General features: G+C 39.6%; 2 protein-coding genes across 3 annotated transcripts; one reads left to right on the top strand and one right to left on the bottom strand.

The window, feature by feature from the left end:
* Window positions 1–852: 852 nt before the first annotated feature.
* Window positions 853–4,277, top strand: LOC137176635 (tumor necrosis factor ligand superfamily member 14-like). 2 transcript variants are annotated; one of them, XM_067582599.1, is made up of 8 exons: window positions 853–1,002; window positions 1,110–1,245; window positions 1,640–1,903; window positions 2,760–2,828; window positions 2,925–2,958; window positions 3,235–3,285; window positions 3,394–3,625; window positions 3,798–4,277. In XM_067582599.1, exons 3-8 carry the CDS (start codon window positions 1,706–1,708, stop codon window positions 3,985–3,987), a joined length of 774 nt encoding a protein of 257 aa, XP_067438700.1. In that variant the 5' UTR covers window positions 853–1,002; window positions 1,110–1,245; window positions 1,640–1,705; the 3' UTR covers window positions 3,988–4,277. The 2 variants fall into 2 exon arrangements, with proteins under 2 accessions (XP_067438700.1, XP_067438699.1); XM_067582598.1 differs by having other exon boundaries at window positions 3,214–3,285.
* A 2,380-nt stretch (window positions 4,278–6,657) lies between these two features.
* Window positions 6,658–9,252, bottom strand: LOC137176619 (uncharacterized). Its single transcript, XM_067582597.1, has 3 exons — window positions 8,483–9,252; window positions 8,304–8,337; window positions 6,658–7,952 (listed from the first exon to the last, which is right to left on the bottom strand). Exons 1-3 carry the CDS (start codon window positions 8,720–8,722, stop codon window positions 7,570–7,572), a joined length of 657 nt encoding a protein of 218 aa, XP_067438698.1. The 5' UTR covers window positions 8,723–9,252; the 3' UTR covers window positions 6,658–7,569.
* Between the last annotated feature and the right edge of the window lie 3,033 nt (window positions 9,253–12,285).

The raw sequence follows: 12,285 nt of genomic DNA, 5'->3' as shown, positions 1-12,285 counted from the left end.
TGAAGAAAAAGAGGTAGAACAATAAAGGAAAGATAAAACATTGAAACCTGTATAATAACAAAGATTGCCTAATTTCTGTACTTCTGTTCAGCTGTTAACACATATGTAATAACATTGCATAATGTTGCAAGTAAAAAAGTACTGATAGATCCCTAATAATGATAACTGTGAGGGAAAAAAGGACAAGAATTCTCATAGTGAAGCAACTCTCACACAAAGATGTGACGTTAAACAAGGGAAGAAAAAAATATATATATAAAAGAATGTGTTGCCACATTTGTTTCGCATCACCAACACATTAGTCACCTTCAATCACTGCCGGTTGTTCAGTTGAAAATAGAAATTTAGAAACCAGAAATTTCTACAGAAAAAAGAACAACGTGTTTCTCAAAGCAGAGCAACATTTGTATAGATAAATGTGTAAGAAAGCTGTAACCTGATCATCAGCTCATTCTACTGCATTAAAGAGTATATTCAGTGGACTGTGGGTGCAAAGCTGTGGTAGAGATAGTTGGCTGTGGTCAGAAGTGTGTAAAGGGTGTAAATGGCCCTCAAACTCAACACCCACAGCCACACTTGCTGATAAAAAAAGATTGCTTTCAAAATCACCTTGCATGGCTCAGTAGGATTAAAAATGTGCTAAGTGCAAAGCTAAGGTAGATGAAAAGATTGTGCAAGTTTCTCAGAAACTGACAAGAAATAGCAACAAATACTTAGAAAACAAAAGTTACAATGAAACACAAAGAGCGAGAAATTGAAGAGAGAAAAGGAAGTGTCGGCTAGGGGATGATAACCGTATTCAGAGCTCGTAGGGAGTGTCCCACACACATGCACCATACTCATTCTCTCTCTCTTTTTTTGCTTCTTCCCCATGTCATCTTCATTTCCTCCTTACATGAGCTTGCTTGAAAGGCAATATTGGTGATAGTTGACAGCAGGCGAGCAGAGGCAGGACAGAAATCTGCATTCAGTGCACAGGACACCACAGGAGGCAGCTGTAAGGTGAGTCATTTCAGATGCCATAGCACATCAGTGGTATTTTCAACTTAATACTGTTTTTTTTTTTTTTAATATAAATTGGTATTAAGGAACATTATTGCTATTCAAAGGATCGATGCCAAAGGTGCTTCAGAAGAGTGTGTGAAAACTAGTTTGTGTTGCTGGATGGGTGACTGAGCTGACGAGGAACATCTGGTGCACATTTGAATCCAAACTAACTTCTCTTTGAACTTCTTTCGATAAAATGTAAGTCAACATTTTTTCATAATTTACTGGACTTGTTGCAGCTGTCTGTCCTCATGTGCTTGTAGTAGTCAGCATATGTAGAAATCATGTTGTTCCCCAGAAACTGGTTGCATACTCAGTATGACTTTCATCTCTCTCTCTCTCTGTCTGTCTCTCTCTTGCCTCTCTCTCTCTCTCTCTCTCTCTCTCTCTCTATGTCTGTCTCTCTCTTGCCTCTCTCTCTCTCTCTCTCTCTCTCTCTCTCTCTCTCTCTCTCTGTCTGTTTTTATGTCTTTGTGTTTGTTTCCTGACATTTTTTTTCTTGACTCTCCGCTGCCTGCCTCTCTTTTGTTGCTTGTCTCTCTGCTTTTCTGTTCCCTGTTTCTTCACATAACTCTAACCCTTTCTCTTTCAGTATCCCTCCCTCACCACATTGTGCCCTTTGACCCTGCGCCCTTACACCGCAGTGTGAGTGGGTGGGATGGCAGATGGTGATGTGGGTATTGGCCCCCAGGTGTTCGTGGTGGACACTCAGGCCAACTTCGTCTCCTTACCCGGTACAAAAAAACCAATGTGGGCACATGTAGGCCAAAAGTTTCTTCTCTTGCTGGTAGGATTGACCTTGTTGGGACTTGTTGTCGAGGGATTTTTCATCTACAAACTATACAAGCAAAACGAGGTGAGGCTGGTGTCTGCATGTGATTGTGGTTCTGTCTGTCTGTGCGTGTTAAGAGAGAAGCTTCAGTGCTTGGGGTTCATGGAAATTCCTTTTCTCAAGAATTTCCCTTTTTTCCTTTGCGTCATGACCATACTAGTGGACAGCTAAACGTACGGATCGTCATTTATCTTTATTTCACAGGCCAATAATGACAAATATGTCACATAGACTCTTTCTCTAGTTCCACTTCCCTTTTTTTTCTCTCTTAAGTGCAAACCCACAATATAACTTCACTTTTCTATGACAGTTTCATAATGCTGTTTGTTACACCTGCACTCTATTTGTTATGCACTCTGCATGTTATGTAATATGCACGGCAGTTCAAAATCAAACCTTAGAGACCTTGTAATGCCAGGTTTTGTTCAGAATAACGGAATTTGAATTGCTCAGTAGCTGCTATCGTAGACCAACAATGCCTTTCATCCCCTTATCAGCTGCTAAATTTCTCAGTAGTCCTAAATAACTCTCAGTCAAGTTGAAGGTTAGAGTTATCATATAATGAGATCTGAGGCATTCAAATTTCTTTATCACAGCATTATATGACCAAGTCAAATACAATTAAAACTACAAACACCACAACAATAACTATTTATTTGTCATTTTGGAAGGATGTGTAAAATCACAATGTGCCTTTGTTTGTATGTGTGAGTTTGTTATTTACTTAAAGTAATATTGTGCATGCATGTGTATCTATGAATCTCTATGTGTAGATGTTTTCACATTTCCACACCTCTACATGTACACTCCTGTTGGTTTCCACAAAGCAGGACCTTTCCTGAGCTTTTAACATCTTGCCTAACATCTTTCCCCCCCACAGGCACTTTTCCTCTGTAAGTCTTATCCTCTCTGCCAGAACCTGTCCACTCCGACAACATCTGCCCATCAAGTAAGCGCGGCTTTTTAAGTGTCTGTTTGAACTGGGTCACAGTTTACACTGTTGCACTGCAACAGCTTTTGACATTCAGCCCTTTTCCTGTTTCAGGGTGGCAATATAATGGGTCGAGTGGGGCATGAAGGTACTGTGTCACTGTTATTATAATTTATTATGCCTCACATTCTGTGGGAAGAAAAACCACAAATACAGCGTGATGTATGAATTTGTCTTGCATCTTTACCGTCTTTCAGCAAGTGATATGAGTTGACACGGCTTCAAAAATATTGTTTTCTTAAAAACTCCAGAGCTTAAAATGCATGCAAAACCAAACCAAATGTAGAGCTTTTACAATGATTGATTTACTGGTTGATTGATATGATCCTGCTTTTGAGAACAGACTCCAATGACATTCCCACAGTGCAACCACATCCGCAACAGCTCCAAAATAGGCCATTTGCTCACCTGATTGGTAAGAACCCTCTCAACACTCAAACCTAAATATTATATATGACCTTAATGGTTGAGTTGAACTTATCATTTCCTTTGTTTTCTCTCCTCTTTCTCATTTTTATCCCAGGCCCCAACTCTGTAGGGCAGACAAGTGAAGTGCAGTGGGTTAAAGACGGTGATGCCTTCACCAACAACATGAGCTACAACAATGGCCGGCTGTCAATCAAGAAGGAAGGCTACTACTACCTCTACTCCAACGTGCAATTAGATGCTAGAGATGAGTGTGTGGTTATCCAGCACAAGATCATGAAAGAAACCAAAGCCTATGGCAAACCTATAGAGCTTATGAAATCAAAAAAGTTAGTCAGTGCACCACTCCTTACTTCCTTCCTCTGTTGTTGCACATGAGCTTACAAGTGCAACCTGTTTAGAGTTTCACTTGTGTGTATTTAAATGCAAACTAAAATCCATGCTGTCTTCATTATGGAGTGCTAAGTTTGCTTTTTGACATCTTTGGCATGTTTCCTTTAGTACGCGCTGCCAGACCCCGAAAACTTCAAGTGGGAAGACTGTTACTGTGGAGGATCTGCGGCAGAGTTTCCTGGCTGGCATCTTCCACCTGGAGAGTGGAGATCAAATTTTTGTCACACTGGACAATATACAGAAGATGCGTCCAGGACCTACTGAGAACTTCATGGGGGCCTTTATGGTATCTCCTTAGAGGCATAGACATAGAATCTGTCCCACTTTCTGATCAGATTCTACATCTCTGTGTGTATGTTTTCTACTTTGTGTTTTAATTTACACCATATATGTGGTGAGTCTAATATATACAATTTAATATATACTGTACTTCATTAATGTAATGTAATTAATGTATTTGAACCACTTATGAAAAAGCAACATATGGTTGTGATATCATAAAAAGTAACTGATATTCAGGCTATATCATCCTACTATATAATTTGTGACATATTTTGCTTTGTGAATAAAATATTATTTTTTATCAAACTGAACTGTGGCTTCCATTTCTGATAAGATCATATCTGTGACCAATGAAAGACATACAACAGACATGCAACCCACATAACAGTTTCAGATATACAGATATGCAATATATACAAACACCTGCAAGACAGTGTGTGTGTGTATGTGTGTGTGTGTGTGTGTGTGTGTGTGTGTGTGTGTGTGTGTGTGTGTGTGTGTGTGTGTGCGTGCGGAGAGCAGGATGTGGTTGAGTAAGGATGTACTGAGGAGAGGATGAGGGAGGAAAGAAGTGCTGCGGTTGGTGTAGCTGACTCAGCTCTTCTCACATTGTAGAGGGGAAAGTTTCGCAGGCAGCAGCAGCAGTGTAGAATGGAACAGGACATATAGAGGTACAGAGATGTTTGGTAAAGGAGAGTATAGCAACCAAAAAGGGGATACGGCCGGGGGATTAAGGTGGAAAAGGAAATGCAAAAGGCAAAACGTAGTAAAAAACGTGAGGCACAGGAAACCATGTAGACAGGTGACAAATCACCACTGAAACAGAGATGTAACTAAGTGGATAGACTGACCTCAGATGAAATTGAAATATTTGGGTCATTTCCTGCTTTGAGATACAGATCTTTGCATCTAAGTGACACAAACACAGAACAAGCTAATACCTCTGCAACCCAACAAAGCATGAAAGCTTTGCACATACTGTGAAACCGCCTCATGTTGCTGCTGTCAAAGGGCAACTTAGAAGATACACTCAGTCAAGAACTGTATTTAAGTCCAATTTAAGTCCAACTGAGGAGATGCTATTCCAATTTGACAATTTAGTGTAGTTACTAATTACTTTGAAGATTTATATTTATATATTTGATCATTTTATAAAACATGATGCATTGTTCCAGATTAAACTACCCATCAGCATATAAAGTAGTTAAATTTAGGTACAACCTGACCAAGCTGCACAATTTAAAGGCTGCATAGACATTTAAAGGGCTGGTATTGTTGAAAACAAGAAAAATGAGCTTTGGGATGGATTAAGGTGACAGGTGGGGGGTCTGCTGTGCTGTTAAATCAGTAAATTCTATCTCTTTGGTCTTTTAAAGTTGTTTGAAATTTTTTGAAATTTGCAGCTCAATAGCTAGTGGTGTAGAGGCAGAACCAGTTACTGTCACACCAGAAAGTCAAATCAAATATGCAGGAAGCTTTAGCATGAGTTCACCCCTGCCCAGCATTACACTGAGTGCATAACTTCAAGTAGTTGGAGTTTGCATTTCAGCCAGATGACAAGCAAAGCAGAACAGCAGCTGAGAAGTCATTACAGCCTTTCATAGGATGGAAATTTACACCGGGAATGGCTGAAATTCATTTTTGGGAACAATAGTCCCTCTGTTGTTGGCAAATGGTTGTGTGTGTGTGTGTTCCGTACTTTTGATGAAGTTTTAAAACATGCACATCATTATTTTCATTCTGTAACAGACTTCTTCCCTTTCCCATTCATGGCTGATCAGACTCCAGTTCATAAACTGCTATATACTGTCTTATGTCTCCAGCTGCAGCCATTACACCAGGTAAATATGTGGCATAAGGGCCACACCTCCAGCCAAGTATGTGGTCATTAATAATATAGATTTTATGTAAATAGCCTCTGAAACAGGACAGAGGGGAATCTGGACTGTAAGGCAAGATGGATTTAGAGAAATCTAAACAACCTTTAGTGAATAAAATGTCACAGCAGCTTTAAAATAGATTCAGTATTTAAAAAGGTCAAAAAAGGCCATAACAACAGATCTTTAAAGTGTCACAAGTAATATACAGTATATAACACATATACTTTTACTTGTGATACGTAAGTGTACTTTGGCAATAAAAGGCTACTTCTGTACTTTCACATGAGCAGCATTTTGAATGCAGGACGTATTTGTATTAATGTTTCTTTGTTTGTTTGTTTGTTTGCAATGTGGTATGATCTAAATACATCTTCCACACTGATTTGTTTCTTTGAACCTAAACAACTGATTGTACTTAGTGAGACTGAGTGGCCATAAAGAAAATAAATGCAGGAGGGAGAGGAGAAACTAAAAAACAGACACACACAAAATGACTCGTACATAAAATTTGCATAAAACGCGGACTTCTCTTCAAAAGTAAGGGTCTGATTAAAACGACTCACATGTGCGCTCACAAAATGAAAGCAGTAACTTATAAATCCTAACAGCAGTCGATATTAACTTTCAGTTGCTATCTGCACCTTGGGTTTACACTAGAAGCATAATTGTGTTTGTTTGCTGGCCCGCAAGAGTTTTTTCTAAACCACATGCTATGGTAAGTAAACAGGAAGTGATGTGCATCCAGTTCCCGGTATAGGCTGCGAAACAGCAGGGAAGTTTCCTTTACATCAATTTATTCCGCTTGAACCTTTGACACAATCACTTTCGCAATCGTCACTTTCTACTTTTCACACCAAAATGAAGTCAATGTTCACTATATCCATGTTTATGTCCATGTTTAATATGGATAACAAGAAAAATACATTCATCAGTGTGTAGTTTGTCCATAGGACTTACATTATTTCAAAAGTAAAACATTTTCTCAATTCACAAGTCCACATATGAAGTATATTTTAGGAATTCTGGTCATGTTTGGTTACGGTAGGATCGTTTTTACGGGACCTTGTTTCAGCAAAAGTTATTTCAAGTGCAGAGTGTTACTCATCATTGTTACTCATCACTTGCAAAGATGATTATATGACTCAGCTTAACTGCAGTCAATCAAGAAAGTCCTCAAGCAGCTTGGTCAGGATTTGCAATTATAATCATAAGTCTCAACTTTATGCTCCCAGACATTTATAAAAATAAAAATGAACAGAAACATACAGTCGCATTAACCCAACATAGGCTGATTGAACTTGCAGTGTATTGTACATCAACACTAATGTAGTGATATCTACATCAAAATAAAATTCTATTACAAAAAACATCATAAATATAAATAGTTCCACATCACCAAATAAATATATCATATACTAAGTTACACTTATAAATATTTACACAGAATGAGGTCAGTGTCTTGTCTATCCCATATCCACTTTGCATTATCATAACTGCATCTTCTCTTCAGATTCCACCATCACATCGTACTAAGCTTCATGGTCTTACATCTTTAGTTTGCATGAAACCTGAAAGTTTCAAAAATGGCACCAGCGCCTGACCATATCTACCCGCTTGAACTTTAAGAAAACACAAACTGGTGTTGTTCTTTAGCTATAACCTGCAGCTCACAGGCAGATCTACATCTTGATGACAGAAGAGGCACTACAGTGTCCGTATTAGTCCACGAGGAACACCCCGAATCCTGAGCTCTTGAGATCCAGTTTCCAGTACTGCTGTTCCACCTTTGGTGCAGTCATCTGAGCGAGCAGCCGTGTGTTCTCTTCCACCCGGCTCACTGTCCAGCACTTCCTGCTCACAGGTGTTGAGTCTGCTGGAAGCTCCACCTCACAGGTGAGCTTATTACCCAGACGCACACTGAGGAGACCTGGGCTGCAACTGTAGGTGCAGATGAATTTGAGATCAATGTACATGAAGTAGGTCCCTGCCTGTTTGAGCTCCAGTGATTGTTGCTTTTTGTTAAAATAGAAGTTGCTTCCGACAGAATCCCCTGTGCCGTAATTGACTGGATCCCAGGACATGGTGGAGTTCTTCACCTTGCCTGCAGGAGGAGACAAAAACATTTAATTTAGTTTGTGTTTACAAAGTGCAACAAGTTTATCAGACTCCATTCCTCTCTGTTGTTGTTCTGCCTTCATTCTGAACAGATTTGGCACAGCTGAGAAATCTTTTAAATGTGATTTTTTCTGATGCAGATGAAGGGTTTTATCTTTAAATTTGGCAAATGACACATGACTTTATGGTACCCTGATGATATGGGCCGTAAAGGAAGACTCAGCCATGTATCCACTGTAAATGTTTTGCATAGCCTATGTTTTTAAATCGGTCCTTAAACATAAATCAGAAAACTTTGTGTTACATGTCTGCATTTAGAAAGTAAATGTAGACTTACTTGAGTTGGCTTCCAGGTAGGCAAATTTCTGCATCTGTTGACAAAACAGAAAAGATGAGGTGGATTAAAAGTCAGATATGTGCAGGGGACGTGGGTCGAAACAAAAACAAAATCAAATAATTTTATGATTTTATGCAAAGAATCTGAGTCGCTTTTTGTTCTGTTTTTTATTTTTTTACCTTGTATGCTGGGGATGATGTGTCTCTTAACCTTAAATTCTCAGCCTCTAGGGAGGGAGGAGAGGAGTTCAATTCGGACCGCAGCTCCATCACAACCGTCACTCCACCGACAGCCACAGCCGTCACCGCCACAAATAGGAAAATAATGGACACGACGAGGAAAAGGTCCAGCCAGCCTCCACGCCGGCGGTCGCTCTTCTGAAGAGACTCTATGTCCATTTCTGTGTTTTGGTGTCCCATTAGTCGGCAGTAGAACACAAAAGCTCTCTTGCAGTCTTTGCAAGTTGTACAGCTCCAGTTGTTAGGTGGGTTAACCTCCACAAGATAGTCCTCTCGATATCACAACAGCCAGTCCAGCTCCTGAGATGAAATGTCGCCACTGTGAACACCATGATGGCTTTATATAGTCTATGTACTGTGCACAGTTTCAGATACGGAGGAAAAACGCGGAAGTCATGGGTTTCCCTCTCGCCTCCTCACTAACGCCTCCCTCCTTCGCTGCATATACAGGAGGTGTGAAAACGAGACGCTGAGATTTTCCGCAGCTTCTGCTGTTGCGCAAGTGCGCCAAAGGCAGCGTATGCGGTGGAAAACGAAAGGGAGAAACACAGCGCTTACTCCAGCTTCACTACATTCCGACACAGTCAAACAAAGGCTCACCGAACCTCACAGCACCACACAGGACTTAATTGCCTACATTTAGGAAACTTTATTTATGGATGCGTCTGTTTTCCAGGTCATACACCTGGCGCAATCCTGGCACAACCGTGTGCATCCGACCATTAAATCATAATGTGATTCTGCGGTTGTGTAAATCATACGGGAATGACCCATTGTGTGTGTGTGTGTGTGTGTGTGGGACAGAGAGAGACAGAGAGAGAGAGAGAGAGAGAGAGAGAGAGACAGAGAGAGAGACGGGTTGGAACAGGAGGTTAGATATTCCCCTCCCCCCAAAATATGGGAACTTTCCACACCGTGTGTGAGACAGAAGAGGCCGAGACCAAGGGGGAAAGGAGAAGAAGGGATGGAGAGTGGTCGATCACTTTCTAGACAAGAGTAAATTTTCATAAAGGATAAAAAAAAGATCGACTTTCATATGATGTATCAGGGCATGGAAGGAAATAATACTCTGTATTTGCATATCGACAAAGCCTAATATACCGGACGTGATTTTAAATCTGTCATTTCGTGGTGATTATTAGTAATTTATCTGCTATCTGTAGCATGTTTCGTTTCCTTTTTTACAATTTGTAAGAACACTCTTCAGAGGAACACAACAAACAGCAGCAGTTACAGGGCTGAGTGGGAGTTTATTATGAAATATAAAATTTGCATGGTCCTGAAGTTTTGCTTTGGCACACTTAAATGTAAACATAGAAGTAAATGATCAGAACTAACCTTCTCCACTCCTGTGCTTTTGTGGAGGCTTAGTTTTAACAATGCATACAATAATATTTTAGATAATCGTGCTCTTCCATCTTTGTAATAAAAATCTGAGGGAGGCTCTTTTCTGTTTCAACATGACAGAGGCTCGACCTCAACCAATCCACACTTTTAATGTTGAACTGCAGACTGGAGGTTCAAGTTCAAGTTTATTTGTATAGCACAATATCAAACAAAAGCAAGTGAAAGTGCTTTACTGAGTGATAGAACAGTAGAAAATAAGACAGACAGCAACAAATATTTGAAATATTTCTGAGGTGATGGAAGGCTACGTGGTGATGTTGCTGATGTGTGAATAGAAATTCAATTCATCATCAACAATAACTCTGAGGTTCTTGACTTAGTCAGTGATTATAGAGAGATTGAGACTTCAAATATGCAGATACCTGCTGCATTTGCACCCAGGAGTAGAATTTCAGAAGTTTTGTGACATCCGGAGATTGATGTCCTTCAGGCAGTTGAACAGTTAATCTAAAGTGCTGATGCAGGGGATAGTGACATGTCATCTGCATAACTATGATAGCTGATCATGTGTCTGCGGATGATGGAGCCAAGTGCAAGCATGTAAAGATTAAACAGGAGAGGGCTAAGAATGAACCCTTGTGGGAATGCAGCCAGGTTTCAAAATATCAAAATCTTGTGGAAAGCATTCCCAGACGAGTGGAAGCTATTTTAGCAGCAGTTTTGTGTGCAAGATGTTCAACAATATCATACTGTATGGATGTAACCTTTGGTTGTTCAAATACTTTAGGCCATGTCGTGTATCTGTCTTAAAACATGAAAGGTGTTATACCTTAAATTACAAAAACATTTCAACTGATAGCAAATTTTTAAAATAGCCCAACACAGGTCACATTGATCAAGTAAAACAATGTGCCATTCCACCATTGATCAACCTCACAACCTAAGTGACTAGAAGTTTATTGAACTCTATGTTTCTGTCTATAACAAACTTGTTGCCATCGTTGTTAGGTTGGTTATATTTAGGCTTGGGGAGTGAAATGGTTAGGGTTAGGGTAGAAATATCAGTCAGAGCCTATCAGAGGGTTAGGGTTAGGGTTAGGTCTTTGCAGAATGCAGGTGGGAAAAAAAATTACACGGTCAATCATTTGGGTGGTCAGTCCACCACTTTGATCCAGATTGAAATATCAAAACAATTACTGGATAGACTGGTTTCAAAATTTGTAACATGGATATTTGGACATTTATGGTCCACAGAGGATGAATCCCAATTACTTTGGTGATCACCTGACTTTTCCTCTAGTTCCACCGTGAGGTTGATATTTGTGGTTTTGAGAGAAATGTCTCAACAACTATTGGATGGATTGTCATAAAGTTTGGTACACACATTCATACCCCCTCAGGATGAATTGCAATAACTTAAGTAATCGCTGACTTTTCGTCTAACACTATCATCAGGTCAAATGTTTACTTGTCCAATACTTTGGCATATGATCAAATACCTGCAAAAAACTAATGACATTCCCATCAGCCTCAGCTGCACCCTGTTAATTACCAAATGCTAGCATGCTAACACTCTAACTAAGAACATGGTAAAAAAATAATATTTTCTAAACGTCAGAATGTTTGTTATTGTGAGTATGTTAGCATGTAGCTCAAAGCCTAGCTGTACCTACGTCAGCCTCACAGAGCTGCAAGCATGCTAATTTTAGCTTGTGTTCAGCTCGACTGCAGGACTTGTTCTATTTCCCTAATATAGGAAACACTAAACACTAATGACTTCCCGAGGTAATCAACATAATGCTCGTTATAGCATCAGGTTAGTTACAGTAGCTTCAAGTATAATAGATATCACAATATCTTGAGAAAATACACAAGTAACCATAGTATATGTAAATACATGGAAAAACTGAAGCACTGTGTGAAATAATATAAATGTCCATAAGTGTCCTTGTTCTCCAGTTGTACTTGAATTACATATTGACCAGTAGAACAACATATGAAAACCAATTTGTTCTCATGTGCCAACTGTAACTATAACATTTTCCATATTTGGACATTTTCATCACATTGTCCATAAAACAATAATATACAGACTTACAGTGAGTAGCTTATTAAAGTTACCCCTAGTCCATAGTCAAGTATTCACAAATGACTGTATTTACATCTCTTCTAAACTCAGTAACAAGCAAACATTTTAAGAGACTGTAAAACATATGTATTAACACTTAATGTATCTACAGATCGGTTAAAGGTGCTATATGTAGGTTTCAGAAATTCCCTCTCATTAATGACATTGGTGGCTGTTAAGTGAGCTGCAGTCAGCATCCTGTTGCTTGCGCTTGCATGAGTGAGCAGCAGCGCATGGCGAACTCTAGCAGATGGAGCGCATCCAGATA

This window comes from Thunnus thynnus, chromosome 3, assembly GCF_963924715.1.
Source record: "Thunnus thynnus chromosome 3, fThuThy2.1, whole genome shotgun sequence".
In the NCBI taxonomy this organism is placed as follows: Eukaryota; Metazoa; Chordata; class Actinopteri; order Scombriformes; family Scombridae; genus Thunnus; species Thunnus thynnus.
Note: the sequence above shows the minus strand (reverse complement) of the source record. Positions and strands in the feature narration are given on the sequence as shown.